General features: G+C 40.5%; 1 protein-coding gene across 1 annotated transcript in view; it reads left to right on the top strand.

Moving 5' to 3' along the window:
* Window positions 1-1,108: 1,108 nt before the first annotated feature.
* The window catches only part of HCRTR2 (hypocretin receptor 2), a 46,734-nt gene continuing 26,389 nt past the window's right edge, over window positions 1,109-21,453 (top strand). The window contains exon 1 of the mRNA XM_075268389.1: window positions 1,109-1,387. Within this exon, the coding sequence (XP_075124490.1) occupies window positions 1,171-1,387 (217 nt within the window). The 5' untranslated portion in view covers window positions 1,109-1,170. The remainder of the gene's footprint in view (window positions 1,388-21,453) is intronic.

Here is a 21,453-nt window from a genome sequence, read left to right as displayed (position 1 = left end):
ACTCAGTGTGAATACAGCCTAACAGATAAGACCTGGCAAATGGTGACTGGGTAATAGCAGAGGAAGAGGGTGGTGGCAGAGGCAATAATAAAAATTCCAATTGATGTACAGCCCCAACATCCAAAAGACTGACTAGGAATAGAAATAAGGCAAGATCAGGTGGTGGTGGAACTGGCAGACATGTTTCCACTGCTGCTAGTTTTGGTGGCATCAGCTATATGCGATCATCTCCCGTATGGGAATCTTGTACATTACCAAATGGTAAATTGATGGCAAGTTCAAGATCCACAACCAGATAATGAGACGTGCAGGCACACATGTAGCAAATAGGTCTTTCGAGTTGGCATAATGGAATTGTGTCACCAAGTGAGCAATATAGATAGTTGTATAGATAGCTTCCTAGCAGTGTTTTAAGCCAATTTAAGTTGTGGTTTGTATCAAATTTGTTCGACCTGAAACGAATCTGGGACTTGAGCATCCTGAACCTGAAATGAAACAAATCTCGAGAGGTTTGGTATCTCTAGCCCTAGACATTTCTGTGTTAAATATTGCTATCGTGTACTCATCACCTCCATCCCCCCTGCAATATACACAGGATAAAGATCTGGGAATTATTACAGCAATTAACCCTTTACACTAACAAAAAGCTTATCTGAGGGACACATTAAGAAGAAATGATTACATTAATGCTCAGTTATTATTTGGTGCCATTACCATGTAATATATTTTGCATTGCAGCAAATGTAAGGTGACAGACCACTTTCTCCAGCTGCTGTACATTTACACTTTATGGGAGGGGATGGGCTAGAGGAGAGAGAGGGAGCTCCTGTACTTGGAGTCAGTTAAATGGATTCAAACACTGAGAAAGGAGCACGCGATCCTCTCTTACTGGCTGTGATTGTCTCTCTTCAATTCCTTCAAGCAAAAAGGATATTATATTCTGCACATTAATGGCATGTGTACAGCAAGCTTAGTGGGAAAAAAAAGTTAGTGTGCCTTTAACTCTTACTGCAAAAACACTTGCAAAGCCTTATGTAGAATGGATTGTGGCATCTATGAAAGGATGCTTCTGTTTGCACCTATAGAAGTTGAGCAGTCCATGGGAATTCATCTGTGATTCATGTATTTTATCAACAAGGATATCAGATCCACATTTCTAACTGGAGAAGCATGCCAGGAACAAAACTTGATGGTTTTATCTATAGGAATTGGTCTGTGCAAGATGTAAATGTGACTCAGGAGCCACTTCTTAATCCATCTTCGGATTATGATGATGAGTTTCTGCGCTATCTATGGAGGGATTATTTACATCCTAAGGAATATGAATGGGTGCTCATAGCAGGATATATTGCAGTTTTTATCATTGCTCTTATTGGAAATATTTTAGGTAAGTGACCTTTATGTATAGGATGAATTCATTTTCCCTGTGGCTTATAGTAAGAGGTATGCTGTTTACCATCAGTGATACATTTATGTTTTATGCTTATTTTGTTATAGTTAGATTATTTCTTAGAGTAATGTGAGTAGAGATGAAGTACAATACGTGTCAGTACATTGCAGCACCGGTCCCACTAAACAATAGTGCTGGTACTCTTTAGCCTTTATTTCTATGCAGGATGCTCTTCAGGTCATAGTAATAGGTCATAGCATTCAGTGACTGATATTTAGGTGTGCTTTGATACTATGCATAGAAATGATAAGAGATTGCACTTAATTTGCATTTACAATCCCTCTACTATTCCTGCAAGGATAAAAGTAAATTGTCCTATACTCTGAAGACAAAAGGTTATAAATGTTAGTGCACTGTAAACTGCATAATAATATCCATGAAATATCAGATATTATTAATTGTCTATCTGAAGCTCAAATTTCCTTCAAATCACACAATTGCAATAAGTATTCCTTCCATTGCAGGTTCACATCTAAAACTGCTTTCCCCACTAATATGATTTGGATTCTTGCTAGTAATACATGTGTGCTTCCGACCAAGTCCAGTCTATATGACAAAAGAATACATCCCAATATAAATGCCTTTCATATACAATGTTTGGTTTCATTGACCTCTACCAAATCCCATTTTTTGTGTTTTAATATGTTTTATGTGTTTGTGTTTGTTATGCCATGGCATTCTATATCAGAGTCTGATTTCATGTGTTGCTGTGCAAAGACACAAGCTGTCCACTACTTCCCAATAATAATTCTGTCTGGACAATATGGGTGTGTATTTTACTTGAGATATAGAGTATTTTTGATGTGCCTCACTTTTCAGAAAAAAACTAAGATTAAAGGAATTTCATTTTTGGTCAAAATGGAAATATCTATCATTTTCTACCGCATGTGCGAATTTGTGAATTTGACAGGTGGGTTAACATGCAGCGCTATACTGGTTATTCATTCATGATAGTACAGTGCCATCTAGTGTTCGTTTGATGCAACAATGTAGATTTTCGAGGAGTGTGTGTGAGTGTGTGTGTATACAGTGCCTTGTGAAAGAATTTGCCCCCCCTTGAACTTTTCAACGTTTTGCCACATTTCAGGCTTCAAACATAAAGATATCAAATTTTAATCTTGGGGGCAGAATCAACAACAAGTGGGACACAATTGTGAAGTGGAACGAAATGTATTGGATATTTTAAACTTAAGAAAAAACAAAACTGAAAAGTGGAGCGTGCAAAATTATTTGGCCCCCTTGCATTAATACTTTGTAGGGCCACCTTTTGCTGTGATTATAGCTGTAAGTCGCTCGGGGTAAGTCTCTATCAGTTTTGCACATCGAGAGACTGAAATTCTTGCCCATTCTTCCTTGCAAAACAGCTGGAGCTCAGTGAGGTTGGATGGAGAGCTTTTGTGAGCAGCAGTTTTCAGCTCTTTCCACAGATTCTTGATTGGATTCAGGTCTGGACTTTGACTTGGCCATTCTAACACCTGGATACGTTTATTTGTGAACTATTACATTGTAAATTTTGCTTTATGTTTTGGATCATTGTCTTGTTGGAAGATAAATCTCCGCCCCAGTCTCAGGTCTTTTGCAGACTCCAACAGGTTTTCTTCCAGAATGGTCCTGTATGTGGCTCCATCCATCTTCCCATCAATTTTAACCATCTTCCCTGCTGAAGAAAAGCAGGCCCAAACCATGTTGCTGCTATCACCGTGTTTGACAGTGGGGATGGAGTGTTCAGGGTGATGAGCTTTGTTACTTTTATACCAAAAACCGTTTTGCATTGTGGCCAAAATGTTCGATTTTCTTCCACATATTTGGTGTGTCTCCCAGGTGGCTTGTGGCACACTTTAAACAAGACTTTTTCTGGATAACGGCTCCTGGAAAAAGAAGCGAGATGCTCATTCTTCACGCCATTTCACCTTGCGATTCGGCCTGAAGACACTCCTTGCTCCGGACTAGGCCCATTCATTGGGCCTAATCCAGAGCAGAGTGCGCGGCTGGATGCCGATGCAGTGCACCGGCTTTCCGTCGTGGCTACCCGTCTTTTGGTTCGGAACCTGAGGTGGCCTCCGCCTTAGGTTCCGATTAAAAAAAAACCTGTGTGAACTTACCCTGAAAGTAAAGGGGCCAAATAATTTTGCACGCCCCACTTTTCAGTTTTTTATTTGTTTAAAAAAGCTTATAATATCCAATACATTTCGGTCCACTTCACAATTGTGCCCCAATTGTTGTTGATTCTTCCCCCAAAAAATAAAAATGTTATATCTTTAAGTTTGAAGCCTGAAATGTGGCAAAAGGTTGAAAAGTTCAAGGGGGCAGAACACTTTCGCAAGGCACTGTATGTGTGTGTGTGTGTGTGTGTGTGTGTGTGTGTGTGTGTGTGTGTGTGTGTGTGTGTGTGTGTGTAGTATATTTACAGTGGGGATGTAATGTTTGAAATTGGACACTGTTAGTTACTATAAGTTTGTATCAAAATGGCATAGCTGATTAAATGTAAAAAGCCCTGAAGTATTTGTTTATAAATGTGTAACTAATGGAATAGAATACACGAAAGACACAAACAAAATTCATCTGCTGTATGGAACTGCAGAACTAATACAAGCAAGATAGAAAAACATTTATGGTAATCTAAGTCAGAAATATTATAGTTATGACAGTAAAATATTTATTGAAATGACAGAATGATCATTTTAAAACAAATTCACCTTAACCCTATGCGAAAGATTCTAGTGTGAAAATTTCCTAAATTCTAATTCCCTACTATAATATTATTATCACTATTTGCTGTGATTGCGTTATTACAAAATCCGCCTCAAAATCCAACTGAAAAACTGCCTCCCATTAATTTCAATGGGAGTCATTAGCAGTTTTTTTTTTTTTCAGCTAGTGACTCCAGAAGAAAAAAGCGACATGACCTATCTTCAGGCAGATTCCGCATGGAAAAACCCATTGAAGGGTCAGTTCACATTCAGTTTTTTGCAACCTTAAAAAAAAAAATCTGCTTCAGGAATTAGGAACCTTTTATTTGACATGGTATTTGACGTGGTTTATGACGTGTTTTTTTACGCATTTTTTTACGTCGTTTTTGACTTTTTTTTTTTTTTTTGTTCTGGCTTTCTGTATGGACCTGGAAACTTCTCTGTAAAAAAAAAGGCCAAAAAAGTGTCACATTTTTTCCACCTCCCATTGACTTCAATGGGTTTTTCCAGGCGGAATTTGCCTAAAGATAGGTCATGTCGATTTTTTTCTTCTGGAGTCACTAGCAGAAAAAACTGCTAGTGACTCCCATTGAAAAAAAATCCACCTGCAAAAAACTCTGTGTGAACTGACCCCAAGACAATGGGAGGCGGAAAAAACATGATGTGGTTTTTACAAAAACCACTAGCGATTTTTTAAAGAGAAGTTTCCATGTCCATACAGTGTGTTGGAGAAAAAAAAAACACATTAAAAAAACATGTCAAAAACCACATCAAAATTTGTGTCAAAAACCATGTCATAACAGACCAGACAGGCCTGGACATTAGAAATTATGGTTCCCTTAACTTAATATTTTGTTGCACAACCTTTTGAGGCAATCAGACGATTCCTGTAACTGTCAATGAGACTTCTGCACCTCTCAGCAGGTATTTTGGCCCCTCCTCATGAGCAAACTGCTCCAGTTGTCTCGGGTTTGGAGGCTGCCTTTTCCAGATGTCATGTTTCAGCTCCTTCCAAAGATGCTCAATAGGATTTAGGTCAGGGTTCATAGAAGGCCACTTCAGAATAGTCCAATGTTTTACTCTTAGCCATTCTTGAGTGTTTTTAGCTGTGTGTTTTGGGTCATTATCCTTTTACAAGACCCATGACCTGCGACTGAGACCAAACATATTTTTTTTCTTAAATGTAGATCGTGAGCCCCATATGGGGATTGCAATGTACATTTTTTTCACTATGAGTATGTCTTTGTAGAATGGGAGGAACAAACCAATGCATATTCAACATATTCAACATTTCTAGTTCTAGAATTTACAAAATCTGAAATGTTTGCCATCAGTAGGGTTATATATATGTATATATATATATATATATATATATATATATATATATATATATATATATATATTTGCAGATACTATAGTCCCTACAAGGATATGTTCCCCTTAGTCTTGTGCTAGTTCTGATATTTGTAGTTGGTCTAACAAAATGACTATGTATTAGTCTGTTCTTTACATTTTACACATATCTGGCTGTAAAAGAGAGCTTTAATGTAAAGAAGATGACACTCTAGGATCAGTAAGAATAATGTTCCAGATTTCATGAATAATATATGTCACATTACCACATTACTCCATTGACAGTAGTAGTTTGTAATAACTCTAATATTTAAGGAATTCACTCAGTCCATGGGTGTAGGGGGGACTTTTTAGCTCTTTGATAGACCCAAGATAGTATCTGTTGTTGGGATCCTCTAACTCTGAATCGTTGGGTTAAGACCCGTGCTTTAATAATAAAAAAGGAAAAGTGAAAATGCAAAATTTAAACTTGGCTGTGGCATGAAGGGGTTAATTAACACATTATCTGTAGGGGCTCCTGCACGCAATAATCATTAATTGCCTTCTGCTCACACATATGCTCCAACATGTTTAAGGTAGAGTTCCAGAGAGTTGGAATGTCACAGATAAGACAGTGCAAAGGGAAACCATTTTGTCATTGCAAATCGAGCAGCTGTAATGTCATGTATTGTCCATGGCCGTAGTTGCTGCTACATGTGTTGATGGTGGCGTGCATCTTTCCCCAGATTGATGTTTCCAAGGAAAGGCACATCTTCCCCGACACATGGCAAAATAAAGCAAGTACAGCCTTACTAGAGAAATTAGTTATCCTCTATTGATAAGTGCCACCACTGTCTTAATCTAATTTCACTTAGTCACCCTGATCCAGTTGCCAGCTCCTGTCTGCTAAAATAATCATCATCAGGACTGTCATCTTCTTCATTTTTTCTAACATATTATGGCCATGCATACCCTTAGAATTTCCACCTCTAGATATCTCTTTGCTCCAATACTAGGTTAACTACCAGTAGTAATACCACACCTCCTACCACTTGCAACTGCACCACCAACAGTCATGTCTTCTTCCTCTTCTTACATACAAGAAAAGTTCTTACTATACTCATCCATGAAATAGAGGAGGAAAACTGCTCTGACTAATAGAAATATATTGCTCAGCAGGTGCCACATGACTACCAGGGATTTGTGTCAATAAAGGATCTAAAGGAGACACAATCCACAGTCCAGTGAAGTAAATAATGTGTTATGGAGGAGGAGTAACACACAGCAGCCTGACTCAACATATTACTCATATCACTCATATCATTCTCATATGCAATACCCTACTGTGACTGAGACAAGCCAACTAAATAATGCCTATCTTCATCTTCATTCTCAGAAAGTACAACAATCCTGTGGCTACTGGTGGTGCCACCAAAACCAGAAGTAGTGTTGCTTTTGCCACCCTCTTTCTTATTGTTAGTATTTGCACAAGTGTTTCCTCATTCTCCTCTTTTTGTCTCCTGTCCTGTTTTTCCCAATTATTTTTTAATGCACTCAGTGCTTAATTATAGTGATTGTTTGGCAATTTAAAGTAGTTAAGTATTTAAAGAAAAGTCAGCTTTAAATAACAGAGTTTTTTTTTTCAGATCAGATTACAGTCTAGACTGTATATTTGTTGAACACAGCAAAATAAACACTTAAAAACAAAAAAAATGCTTACCAGTAATTGATGTATATTTTTTCAGATGACCCAAACTCTGTCACACTGTGTAGTTGCTGACCAGAGAAGAAAATGACATGAAATTACAAAAGTTTTTTTTTTTTTTTTTTTTTCAGATTAGCACAAGCTAACTGTATTTTGGGTGAACAACTCAAAACAATGATTACATAACGGAGATTCTTTTTTTTAGATCTAGACAGGCTGCTTTACTGTATATACACATAGCAAAAAAGAAACACTTAAACAATCAATATTTTTTTTCATGTTAATAACACTCGGTCACACTGTGTATTTGCTTACCGAATCAGAAAAAAAAACTTCTTAACAAAACATTTTTCACTAACAAGATTAAAAAAGTATGTTTTAAGACTGTGTACATAGCTGAAACTGCTCTATTGCACAACAGATAGACAAACTTAGATTATTGGCAATATAAGATTTAACTTTCCTGTCTGTGTCTATGTGTAAGCAGTAGCAGCACATATTTTCTCTCTTCTTATGATCCTGCACGGTCTCTACTGATTTCTAGCACTAATCTGAATGTGTAATTGCTTGGATCTGGCTAAATTCTCCTAGTTCTCTAACTGTTGCTTGCTGCAAGCAAGCATTTGCAAAACTGTACTATGTGGTGCATAGATTCATTTGCATGTCCACCATTATAGCAACTAAAGGCTGATCATCAGTGTACCACCTTGTATAGTGATTATAACTTCAGCACTGTAAGGTATCTACCTACCCCTGTCTATTGACTGAGAGACTATCAGGTAGCGCTACAACACCACAGACAGTGTCTGAGTCATACACACATTTCTCCTCTGTATTTACTAGACATAAACATGGCCATTTTCACAAAATGATGTCCATTTTGGTTCATCTACAATGAATTGCCATTAAAAACTAAACAATTTGCAATATTTGGGATGAACCAGGCATGTGCCAAAAAGAACAAAGATAAAGTTTCATGTAGAGAAATAAATATAATGCATGGAGTCCTCTGTGATTTGTGCTAAAATAGTGACATAACTGTAATTCATGAACTGCCTCAATTTTTCCCTATGCTAGAGTTTTTCATTTCTGCTACGACTATTTTTCTGCAGTGTGTGGATGGGATTTGCTAGAATCCCAAACACTTTTGTAGGGACTGTAAAACGCCACGGTTTTTATGCTACATGGGGCAAATCGTGCCAAAGTATAGTCAATTCACTGAGGGACTATTCTACAGTATTAATCCTATTAATATTATAAATGTGAAAGTTTGTGAGTTTGTGGGTTTGTGGGTTTGTGTGTTTGGATGTTTGCATGTTCGGATGTTTGTTCCTCAATCACGGAAAAACCGCTCCACCGATTTGGCTGAAATTTTCCACAAACATAGTCATTACACTCGATTAAACAATAGGCTACTTTTCGTCACAATAGCGCACATACGTTTGTGCCAGGACCCCCACAAAACCCAAACTCACACCACCATCTCTGCAATCTCACACACTTTGGACCATAGCAAGCCACAAAATTCATATTGCCCTCTACAGCCTAGCCCCTAACCCCACACAATCACATATACATAATACTTTACCACTTTGCCCCTCACCTTAACGATTCTCCAGGAGGCGCTCTTTAACGCTCCGGAGCAGCCATGTTTGCCGACCCCCACCGCTCTGAAAATCCGCGACACCGCCCACCCATGTCAATACCCCTAGGCGGTCTAATAAATGCAAAAAAAAAAGTTTAAAAAAAGTAAAAAAAATATTAAAAAAATAAATAAAAAGGATTAAAAATTCAAATCACCTCCCTTTCCCTAGAACACATATAAAAGTAGTTAAAAAGTGTGAAACACATACATGTTAGGTATCTGCGCATCCTAAATCGCCCGCTCTACAAAGTTATACAAATATTTTTCCTGTTCGGTAAACGCCGTAGCAGGAAAAATGGTCAAAAGTGCCAAACCGCCATTTTTTCACTGTTTTGATTTTGCTAAAAATTTGAATAAAAAGTGATCAAAGCAATAACATTTCCCGAAAATGGTAGAACTACAAAGTACACCCGTTCCCACAAAAAATGACGCCCTATACATCCCCGTACACGCATGTATAAAAAAGTTACGGCTGTCGGAATATGGCGACTTTTCAAAAAATAATTTTTTAACACAGTTTTGGATTTTTTTTAAGGGGTCAAAATGTAAATAAAACCATATAAATTTGGTATCCCTGGAATTGTAACGAAGCACAGAATACAGGGGACATGTCATTTTGGTTGCACAGTGAACGCCGTAAAACCAAAGCCCGTAAGAAAGTCGCAGAAATGCATTTTTTCTTCAAATCCACCCCATTCTGAATTTTTTCCCTGCTTCCCAGTACATTATATAGAATAAATAATGGTGGCATCATGAAGAAAAATTTGTCCCAGGAAAAATTAAGACCTCATATGGCTCTGGGAGCGGAGAAATAAAAAAGTTATGGGGTTTAGAAGGAGGGGAGTCAAAAACGAAAATCAAAAAATGCCATTGGCGGGAAAGGGTTAACTTCAAATACTTCTGTCCCAAAGTCACTATGTAAAGTTTCTCACAACACCGTATAGCAGCTCTAATACAAATTAACTTCAACACAAAAGTCTCACGTATTCTCTGAATTACAGCAAAAACAAGATACAAACTTACATTTCATATCCCATACCTTATACACACCACGAAAACCTTACCCACGCCTGTATATACCCACTTCTACAATCACCGCAGACGAAGTCGCGGGTACCAGCTAGTATATATATAAGGAATGTAGAAGACCAATTGAACACACAGTCAAATACTTATTAAGGCTAAGGCTCCACGTAGCGACTTGCAGTAAAAAGTAAAGTAAAAAATTGGTCTTCCACATTCCTTGTATGGTGAGACAAGTTTTAAACTAAAGAAGTTTTTTTTTTTCTTTGTATCGAAATAGTTATGAATTTATAAGGGCAGTTTCTATCTTTCTTATGTAAAAAAAAGAGCTAACCTAAAATTGGCGAAATGAAATTTATGACCCAATAAAAGAGAAAAGTAACTTTTTACATAAAGAATTTGTCAATTTCTTTGTCCAGAGAAAGAACCATATAATTTTTGCTGTCAAGGTAGAAATAGAATTTCCAAGGACTCATTATTGCTTTCTCAGTGTATCTAAGCAAATCAAAGTACATTAAGGTCTAGGCAGACAAGGGTATTGTGATAATTGTATGTTACAAACAGAATTACTGAGCACAATTATAATATCTTTTCCTAACAGTCTGCTTTGACACATTAGTAAACATTAGGTACACAAAATATATTATGCAATATATCAAAATAATAAAACTTGTTACCAGGGATATTCATTTTAGCTCATTTATAAAATGGCAAAATGTGCACATTATTCATTTTCACAGTTTAACCTTTATTCTCACTCTTAGCATACCTTTTTTTCTAGAGGACCTGTCACATTTTACTCCCACGTGAAATTAACAACTGTTCACTGAATTTTGTAAAACAGAATTATGAAGTCCAATAACTTTTTTTATTGTTAATACAGATAAGTTAGGTATAACCAACTATAATAAATTAGTGTACTGAAGTGGCTATGGAAAAGTGGTTACTAGGAGCAAAGTTTATCTCCATATACAGTATTCATACAGTAGGAGATCATGCATGAACAAAGTGAGCAATTCAGTGTAACACACACTATCAAATTGAATCTGAAATATACCGTACGCCTGGTGGCTCATGGCCACCAGCATATTTACTTATCCTACAAGGGTCGTCCTCCCCACTGCTGACTCTATCGTGCTGCATTCTCCCACATGCATATGCCACCTGTATGTCCTATGACTGGTTCTCCTGTAGAATTCAAATCCTAAAAAATATGCAAGAACGTCTCTAAAAATATAAGTCAGTATAATAAAATAATCACGCAATACATAAAGCATAGTAAACCAGAACCAGATTTGTGTGGGTGACTAGCACTATCGTATATAGTGTAATACCTATAATTAAACAGCAGGTGAAGTATACATAACTAAGATTACATATCACAAAACACTCTGTGAAATGTTGTGTTAAGCAGGGTTCACCCTAGCGTTGGTGTCCGACTGCTAGTGTCAGATGCTAATGTCCGCAGAAGATTTTAGCATCGGACATTAGCTGTGTCCGTTTACAGTTTGCATGATTTTAAATGGGACACCATGTAGGGTCATTTAGTGTCCATGGGTGTCTTTAAATGTCCGTTTACAAAGGTGTCTGATTTTTCAAGCAGAAAGCTAAATCCTACATGCCTCTGCCTCTAGCTGTAGCTTGACCGCAACCTTGCTCCCAGCTGCATTTCCACGCCCCCGGGCACGTCCTCGTCCACGTCCCTTAGAGCTAGCCTTATGCATTTTGTGATGTATACAAATGGGTTTTTTTTGTATACACAGAGGCTAGATATATTGAGCGTATATTAGGTCCTATATACTGTATAGACAGTATACAGGAATGAGTGACTTCACAAACTGATGGATTGTATGCCAAGGCTGAAGTCACCTCAAGGGCCTCAATCTCTGGTGGTAGCTCAGCTTAAGGGACTCTAACTTAATTTTGATGGACTCATGTTAAGGGCCACAAAAGTGAATTTTTTAAGGTCTTACCACATCACACACACACACACACACACACACACACACACGCACACACACACACACACACAATGACAGTTAAGGGTGGGGCTGTTGGATTTCTTATTGCCTAAGCCATCTGTGGTTGTCATGGGCAATGTGATGTATAGGGGTTCATGCTAAAGTTTCTTTTGCTTTACATTTTTGTTTCTGTCCATACTAATGTTGAGAAAACAAGGTTTCAAAGTATTTAGACTTTCATAGAGGTTATATTGAGTTTGGAAAGTGTCCAGTGAAAAGGATGGGATAGGATTTCACATAAGTCTGCCATCCAAGGGCGCTCATGGTTGAGAAACTGAGGGAGCTGACTTTGATGAACCCTTGGGTTTTGGAGATGGAACTCCATCAAAGGTCTCTGCTGCTCACACACCCTGCTCAACATATGGTATCTAGGGTTTCAGCATGTGGTGACAACAGCCGGTGCTTCAGGTAGATGTAGGCATAGCTGGAGGGTTTTCTGGCCAGCAGCGGCTACTGTAGACTTATGGAAGTGGCCGCTCTTTCATCAGTAGCTCGTGAACATTGGTGTAAGTTTTTAAAAACAGAACAGAAAGATGAGAATGGCACTGCTAATTACACACTTATGCGGATCAAATCCAAGATGAATAAATATTTAAACGAGGAGACGACCAGTATGAGTTATTAAGTCTGGGGATGCTCAACATCCAAGTAGTATCATTTGAAAATAAGCGGAAGAAAAAGCAGGAAGGGCATTGAAGGCTTGAAAAAGTGCTCAGGGGAGCGCGAAACAGCTGTTGCCCTTTTCCACGCCATATATGCTGTCTTTTTCCTCCCTGATGGTTGTCTTTTATTGATGCTTTTCCCTAATAAAGGATGCCTTTTAGAAGATATTCATCTATGGGTGAGTGCACTTCCTGCTTTTTCTTCTATACCGCTTAAGTTTTTAAAAACATTGTCACCACCAAGTTGAAAACGTGGGCCAGGCGTGGACTGTGTTTCAGTTTGGCAAGCTCCAGAGCCACTACAACATTTTGGCCATTATCACAAACAAACAAGCTTGGGCCCAGGTGCATCAGCGAACACCACATTGCAGTCTCCCCTAGGATGTAGGATGGCATCCCTCACCTCGGGAGCAGTGTGTTTTCTGTCGGTCAAGCTGATGAGCTTCAGCACGACCTGCTGAAATCTCCACACAGCAGTGCTGAAGTGTTTCCAGCTTGCAGCTGGTGTTGATGTTACGGCGGAGAAGGAGGCTTTGTGAGAACCCCTGCCAGGAATCTTGAGCGAGGAGAGGAGATAGGCCGCCCCATTTTGCAACCCGGTCGCAACTTCCACTACATTCACCAAGCCTTTCATTACAGAGATGCAGCGTCCCTGTCCACATGCGCTTGTCCAGGCGTCGGTGGTCAAGTGAACCTTAGAGCAATGCGCGGAACTCAGGGCCTGCCTGATGTTATGGGACACGTGCTGCTCCACAAGCAGAAACGCCAACATCTCCAGGGCCAGCAGTTTTGAGATGTGACCGTTTAAATCCCAAAGTGTCAGAGGCAGATGTGGAGGTGTCCTGGCTAGTGGTCTGCACTGCAGCGCCAGCACTGGAAAGAGTGGAAGAGTCAGTGTCGGCAACGCCAGCTGACGATTGTCCTGTGTTTGCTCTCTCCCATTGAGCCCAGTGCTTGCCTTACAAATGAAGGCACATGGCTGAGACCCTATTCAGTTTTGAGTTGCACAGTGTGCAAACTGCACTCAGTTTGTCCTCCGCACATACGTTGCAAAGTCTACACACCATCGAGGGACGTGGCCTCGATGGGTGACTTTTGGGTGGCTAGTACAGGGAACATCTTGGACCTTGCTGGCTCTGGCCTGGCTTCTGTGAAGCAGCTATCCTGTGCCTCTGGACAGGCCTTTACCTCTAGCCAGCTTTTTTGATGCTGTGCTTGCTTCCAAATCTACACTGCTTTCCACGCTACACATCACCGCTGTCCAAGTTGGGTCGGTGGACTTGTCGTTCACCACCTCCTCTTCCAATTGCTCACTCTCCTCTTACTGCAAACCGCACATAACCACAGCCTACTCTGATGGCAACTGTGTCTCATCATCATCACTGAGGCTGAGAAACGCTGGTTGTGGGTCCACAACCACAAAATTGGCAGAAGATGGCGGATGCTCCAGTGTTTGGACATCAGGACAGAGAAATTTGTCTGTTAGCTCCTTGGATTCGTGAAGTGGTTGAACAGAGTCGAAGACTGGAAAAGGACCCAAAAGCAGCTTCTGGGAAGGGGCAAGGGTGGGATGACTCTGCTGGGAAGATTGGGCATGTTGGGAGGATGGAGGGGCAGACTCTTGGGTATGAACACGACTGAAGGTAGTGGCTGACTGGCTAGTGGAAAAGCCGCTGGAAGCATTTTCCAGTAGCCCTTGTAACACCTGTTCCTGGTGCTTGGGCCTGGTCTGCGTTGTACCCTGCACCATGCTTAACGCAGCTGTCAAGTCAGGAATTGTGATGAGCACATGCTAATGTTTCTTTAGTTTTAAATTTGTGTTTCTGTCCATATTAATGTAGAGGAAAGAAGGTTTCCAAGTATTTTTCCACTTTCCATACAGGTTCTATTGAGTTTGGAAAGTGTCTAGTTGATAGGCTGTGATATTGGGGTAATACTGGGACTTATTAGGGCGCATATTAGATGCACCCAGGCATGCTTCCCCTGCTGTCCCAGTTGCATTCCAGAGGTGTTGGCATCATTTCTTGGGGTGTCATTGTGGACTTGGTGACTCTCCTTAGTCGAATGGTGGGTTCCCCTGAAACGAGCATTTTTTCCCCATAGACTATAATGGGATTCGATATTCGGTCGAATAGTCAAATATTGAGGGGCTACTCAAAATGAATATCGAATATTTCACTACGTGCTCATCTCTAGTTACTAACTGATGCTGATTTCAAGGCTGTCTTACATACAGTGCCTTGCAATAGTATTCGGCCCCCTTGAACTTTTCAACCTTTTGCCACATTTCAGTCTTAAAAAAAAGTTTAAAATATCCAATAAATTTTGTTCCACTTCACAATTGTGTCCCACTTGTTGATTCTTCACTAAAAATTTAAATCTGATATCTTTATGTTTGAAGCCTGAAATGTGGCAAAAGGTTGAAAAGTTCAAGGGGGCCGAATACTTTTGCAAAGCACTGTAGGTGGCGTCTATCCCTTTGCACATTTCTTCACTAGCCTTAGGCACTAACCTTTTCACACCATTCCAGAGATTTTTGTGCTATGCAATCTTCAGTGAGCCCCACTAGCAGCAGTAGTAAATAGTTACAAAAATTAAAAAGACAACTCTTTAAAGAAGTGTACTTCCCCTATTGTTTAGGCTCCATGCACACAAACATGGGAAATTAAAAGGGACATAACAAGCAAGTAGTCACATCTCCCCAGTTCTCCGTTTCCAACACCAGCTGCTCTGTTCACCTGTATTCAGGTTTTCTGACTGATATCACCAGCGATTTCTCATATATGACCGCTTATGCCTGTGGTTAGTTGCATCTGTGTGACCTGAACGCAAGCAAACAGAGTTGGAGCTCTTGGAGCTCTTGGAAATGGAATCCTGGGGAGAGTTGAATACTGGTTTGTTATGTTTGTAGTCCCACTAATAGAAATATTAAATAATAAAAAATGTAACAGACAACTCCATTAAATATGTGTACTTCCCCTGCTGTTTAGGCTCCATGCACATGAACTTGTGCATTGTCATTTTGCATTTCTCACACATAGCACACTGAACCATTATAGTGCAATGTATTATCACAGGCCTGTGCATGGGGCTAATAGCGGGTAAAACTCAGCACAGATTCTATATTTTTGCATTTTGTGGCCCAGGCTCTCTACAGAGCACATGCGCAGTCAGCTCTGCCTAGGCCGGATGCCTAGGCAGAGTGAATTCCAGCTGGAAGATGCCGCGGGGAAGCTGCACAGAGAAGACTTCTAAAGGTAAGAGAAGAACCAGCGTTGATTGGCAGAATGTATAGCATTCTGCCAATCAACGCTGGTTCTGCATCGAACCTTAAACTTCGAACAGCTAGTAGTGTTCGATCGAGTACGAGTATCTCGAATACCGTAGTATTCGATCGAACACCTACTCGATCTGACACTACTCACTCATCTCTAGTAGATAATAATAATAATAATAATAATAATAATAATAATAATAATAATAATATTTTTTATTTATATAATGCCAACATATTCCACATCACTTTACATTTTAAAACCTCTAGGCAAGATCTTTACCAAAAACTTCAATATCAGTATCTTCACATGTACCAGTTTTCCACAGACTGGTTTATAGTCAACCATTATTTGATTGGACCACATAGTGAAAGTATTGTTTATGCATGTGTCCACAAGTGATGTGAAGAGATGTGAGTGATTCTTCCTGTGATTAAGACCATTCATTTCCTGCAGCCCAAAAACAGAGTTCAACCAAGAAGTTTTTATTATTTTATTACTAGTTTCCTTTAATCAATGCAGAGGGGGTATTGTATGTTGAATTAACCTTAGAAACCAGCACAGACACAGCTTTCTCAATGCCTACGTGAAGTATCCTTTAAATCTCATCCTTGCTCTCTGAGACCCTCTGAGACCTTCATGTCTCCCACCTTGCTATGCTTCTTATTCCAATAGTTTCATCAAAAAGGAGACAGAGACCTTGCCCCCACTTTGCCCTTATGTACATTGCCAAATAATAAATCCATGGTGAAGTACAAGAGCATCAAGCAGAAACATCGCCGTGGCCATGCACATGAACAAAGTAGGACCGATATCTCTATGTACTCACATGAAAAGACATCACTCTCTTATTTTCTGAAAAATCGATTTGACAGTGGCACGGACAGGGGAAGTGAACAAAGCTGTCTTCATACTACTCTCTGTGATCTTCCTGATAGACAATCCACAGCTACATGTAGCACTAGCACATGGTCATCATTATCTACATTATCACCAACTGTTCCCCCTCTTCCTCCAGGAGACAGCAATATGCGGCCAGCTATCTGGAAGCTTTGCAACTTAACTCGCACCTGACCTAGCTGATGGCAGTGCAGTTGCTGCTGTACCACTTCATGGATTCCATTGAGTTTTGACAACTGATGGCATGTGCTCAACTTCAAAGGAGGATATCTAGCCATCATTATTTCTCTAGAAAAGCTGTTCCTGATTTATATCACCATGTGGCAGAGAACTTGGGCCTTTTCTTGGATACGTCAGTCTGTGAAAAGGTGCATGCCACCTTTGACAAATGCAGCAGCAATTATGGACAAGGACAATACATTGTTTTCACGGCCCACTGGGTCAAAGTTTTGAATGGCAGTGCCCCCAATCCAGAAATGCAGCAAGCCCAGGTGCTAGTTACACCCTGATTGTGCAGGCACAGTTCCAATACCGTGCAGGACCCATCTTCAGCAGGGCAAGTCATTGCTTCTTTTTCTCCTCCTCCACCCACATTTCATGGGTGTAAGGTGAAGCTCTGCCTTCCATTTTTGCAATTAATGAGCCTGGATCTGAAAAGTCACACAGCGGTTGAGCTGCTTTGTTGTATCCTGTAGCAAGTATCATGCTGGATGGCTGCTCGCCAATGCCAACTGGGCAGCGTTTGAAGCAACAATGACACCAATATTGTTGCTGTGCTGCATAACAATAAATTGTCCCTGTATAATGCATGTCCTTAATCTGATGATTCACTGGTTTATTAACCTGTATAGTGGCTTAAAAGAGGTTCTCCTTATGACCAGAAACACCTCTGCGCATTTCAGCCATTCTCACTTCTCAAAAAACACTCTCCTTGTTTTGCAACAACAAAATGGTTTGCTTTTGCACTGCCTTATCTGCGACATTCCATGCCAGTGGAACTCCGCCTATAAAATGCTGGAGTGTTTATGTGAGCAGCAGAAGGCAGTGAATGATTATTGCATGCAGCAGACCACAGGGACAATATGTTACTTTAAGATACGTCATTTGAGAAGTTTGCTAGCTTCTCAAGCCCTTTGAAGAAACCATAAAATTTGTCTGCTTGGATGAATACAGCATCAGCGATGTTATTCCTCTATTGTATATCTTACAGGAAACCCTTATATCCATGCCACGAAGGATGGAGGATGAGGAACAGATTCCATCTATTAGTCAATGTCATCACCCTGTGTTGATGAAGGAAGATGAGGATCCGGTTCAAGGTCGTTATGGTAGAGGGACAACTGGGATTCCTGTGCTCGAAGAAGAAAAAGAGGAGGAAGACTCTCTCTTGGATGCAAAGCGGAGACGGCATCCAGAGCAGAGCCAGTGGAGGAGTCTGATTCAAGGAGAAGATGATGATGACGATCACGCTGGCAAGAACACCAGCTATGGAAGGTCACTGAGTTTGCACATACACTGGTAAGCATGGCAGGTTGTATGCGCTGCTGCTTACACAGTGAAAAGTTTATTATTAGCATCACTCAAAAAACAAAATGGCAGAATTCTTGTCTGGAGGAATACTGTAGAGTTTAGGGAAAGAACTGCAACTGCCAGTTTTATGCATACCCAGGTGACCTCTCTACCCACTTCCAGTCCACCTCACTCAGCCAGCACTCTACCTCCTCTGCCAGTGCTACAAGTGTCAGGAGGAATAAATAGCAGCAACAGCCAAGCCCAGTACAGTATATGGAAGAAGATAAAGCAAAGATTTTTCAGATTGCAGTGCCAACCGGATTCACAACAGGCAACTGACTCCCACAGACTGCACCAGCATGTACAGTCATAACTAGTGTGCACCTCTCTTGTCCAGCTTCAAGTGTTATGGCCAAAAGAGTGCTCACTGCTGGTGGTGGTATTGTAACATCTAAAAGGACAAAACTGTACACAGGGAATGTGGAAAATCCTTTTATCAAAATTAATTTCAAACACCTTTGACTAGGGTTGAGCCAATCTTGACTTTTCAGGATCGATTTTAAAATCCGATTTCCGATCATTTTTCATTCGAACCCGATCTCGATCCCAATTCCGATCTCAATGCAGGTCAATGGGATTTTTTTTATTAATCGGAGATCGGATTTTAAAAGCAATCCTATTCACTATACAGCATGGAATCTAACAATTGTTAGAATCCACGTTGTGTAGTGAATCACTAAGTAGCCAGAGGATTTTTTTTTTAATCCTCTGGCTACTTAGTCCCCCCTTATGTCCACTTACCTCCAGAGATGGCTGGTCCGGTGCTCTTTGCTTCGCTGCCGGTCCAGCTGTTGTCTTCTCCGCCTCGCTGCCCCCTCCTTGCCAGGTTAGGAGAGTGTGGGTGGGTTAGGAGAGTGTGGGCAGTTACTGGGAGGGGAGACGTCACGTCCCACACTCTCCTAACCCACCCACACTCTCCTAACCTGGCAGGGAGGGGGCAGCGAGTAGAAGAAGACGGCAGCTGGACCGGCTGCGAAGCAAAGAGCAGCGGAGCAGCGGACCAGCCATCTCTGGAGGTAAGTAGCTTTAGTCTCCCATTAGAATGAATGGAGGCAGCCGGCACGCAAGGGGTTAAGGCTGTGTGCCGGCTGCTTCCATTCATTTTTATGGAACCGCAGCGGAGCCTTCACACTGAGTATACACTATATACTCAGTGTGAAGGCATTGTGGGAAAAGATCACCGATCTCGATCCCACATAAACAGGTCGTGTTTGGAATTCCGATCGCGATCATGAAATTTTCTCGATCGCCGATCGGAATCCGATTTTTTCCAAACACGATTGCTCAACCCTACCTTTGACTGATACCTTCGAATAGTGGTGTTACCTTTTCCCTTTATCATCATCTTCCAATGACTGGAGATACTGCCATGGCCTTAATGAGATTACTCTGAAAAATATGTATCAATTGTTATTCATTTCTATTAGTCCATATTTAATGGGCCAAGATTTACACCAAGCTGGATCTCCAATAAGCTTACAATTTGATCCAAATTTGGAAAGGCAATGAGTGGAAAAATGTTTCTAATACTTAAGACAATGATTAGGAGTATCTGGTATTGTCATTTGGTTTATGTAATGCTTCAACAGTGTTTCGAGAATTTGTCAATTATATTTTCTGGGGCGTGTTATTATACTTGTGTTGTCACCTAGCCTAAATTGGGACTACTCAAAGAGTTATTAACCTGGTAACCTTAGTGCTGCAAAGTCCAGTACAAAATATGGGAGTTTAAGAGTGAATACTGGAACTGTATCACTAGATCATGCTGTTAGAAGTGACCAAATGTCAAACTGGCTATTTGGCTTAGAAAGTCCACATCCTGATACCCATGACATATAACGTGCAACAGTGACATGCAGTGACACTTTAACCATATGGTCAACAGTGCACTTCCACTGGGCCCTATAGTAGCAGGGACCCACTTTGGACAGCGGGACAGTCCTGCATCTTCAGTCCCACTATCCAAAGCAGCGGAACTGGTCTGCTTCAACTCATTGGCGTCCGAAGGACACTGATGAATTGTAGACAGTAATGAAGTAGGGAGCCATCTATTCTCTACTTCACCACCTGGCTGCTGTCTTTGCTCCCTGTGTCCTGGGAGCAGGAGGCGCAATGTAGTGATGTCATTTATATTGAGCCAGTTACTCCTTGAAGAATCTGGGACCAGAGACAAGAGTAAACAGGGGAATGGGGAAAAGTGAGTAATAAGGTTTGTTTTTACTTTTGATTATATATAGTGAAGGACATAAAACTGTGGAGGCAATCTGGGGGGACATACTGTGGGGCAACCTGAGGGAACATTATTGTGAGGCAGCCTGGAAGGATGTCATACTATGGGGGCAAACTGAGAGCGACATGATAACATGGGGGCAACCCGAGGGGGACGTGACACTATGGTGGACATACTGTGGGGAGAAACCTGGGGGGTATGATACTGTAGAAGCAACCTGAGAGGGACATGACACTGTGGGGGACATACTGTGGGGGGCAAACCGAAGTGGACATAACAGTGTGAGGGCAATTGGGGGGGGGACATGACAATGTGGGGGTTAACTGGAAGGGAGCATTATGATGGACATTAATTTGTGCAGGTCAGGTATTTCTAGGTGATGGGGGGGCACTTATGAAACACTTGCACAGGGCCCACCAATGTATTAAAACAGTCCTGGTGACATGTGCTCTGATACAGTAACAATCAGCACCAGAATATGCTTCCTTTCATCTGAGTACACTAGGCCCCACATGGGAGAATGAAATTCAAATCTGTAGTTCTGAATCCAAACAGTTTTTGCAGTTTAATAGCATACCCTCAAAGGCAATAAATATCATTGCATTGATTTTCTATTGTTAACATTTACTTTCAAAATTAATCAGTCTTTACTTAGAAAATTACTTTTTTGATGCTGTGAAGTCTGTCTAATTCCTTCACTTAGTTGATTGCCGTGATGAATTTGACATAGAGAGACTTTTTCACTTTATTGTATTGAAACATGGCATTCTCATTTACATGTAAATGTTCATGCATTCTTTGTGTGTTACACTCTGTTTTACATGTATACTATGTGGTGTACTTTAGTGCATTGTTGGTAACTTTTCTAGTTTCTGAAAAAATTTAAAAAAAATTTACATTTAAAAAAAAAAGGAAGCTTAGTACCAACAAAATCCCTAAAGTTGGACC

This window comes from Leptodactylus fuscus, chromosome 3 (genome assembly GCF_031893055.1).
Source record: "Leptodactylus fuscus isolate aLepFus1 chromosome 3, aLepFus1.hap2, whole genome shotgun sequence".
NCBI classification, from domain to species: Eukaryota; Metazoa; Chordata; class Amphibia; order Anura; family Leptodactylidae; genus Leptodactylus; species Leptodactylus fuscus.
Note: the sequence above shows the minus strand (reverse complement) of the source record. Positions and strands in the feature narration are given on the sequence as shown.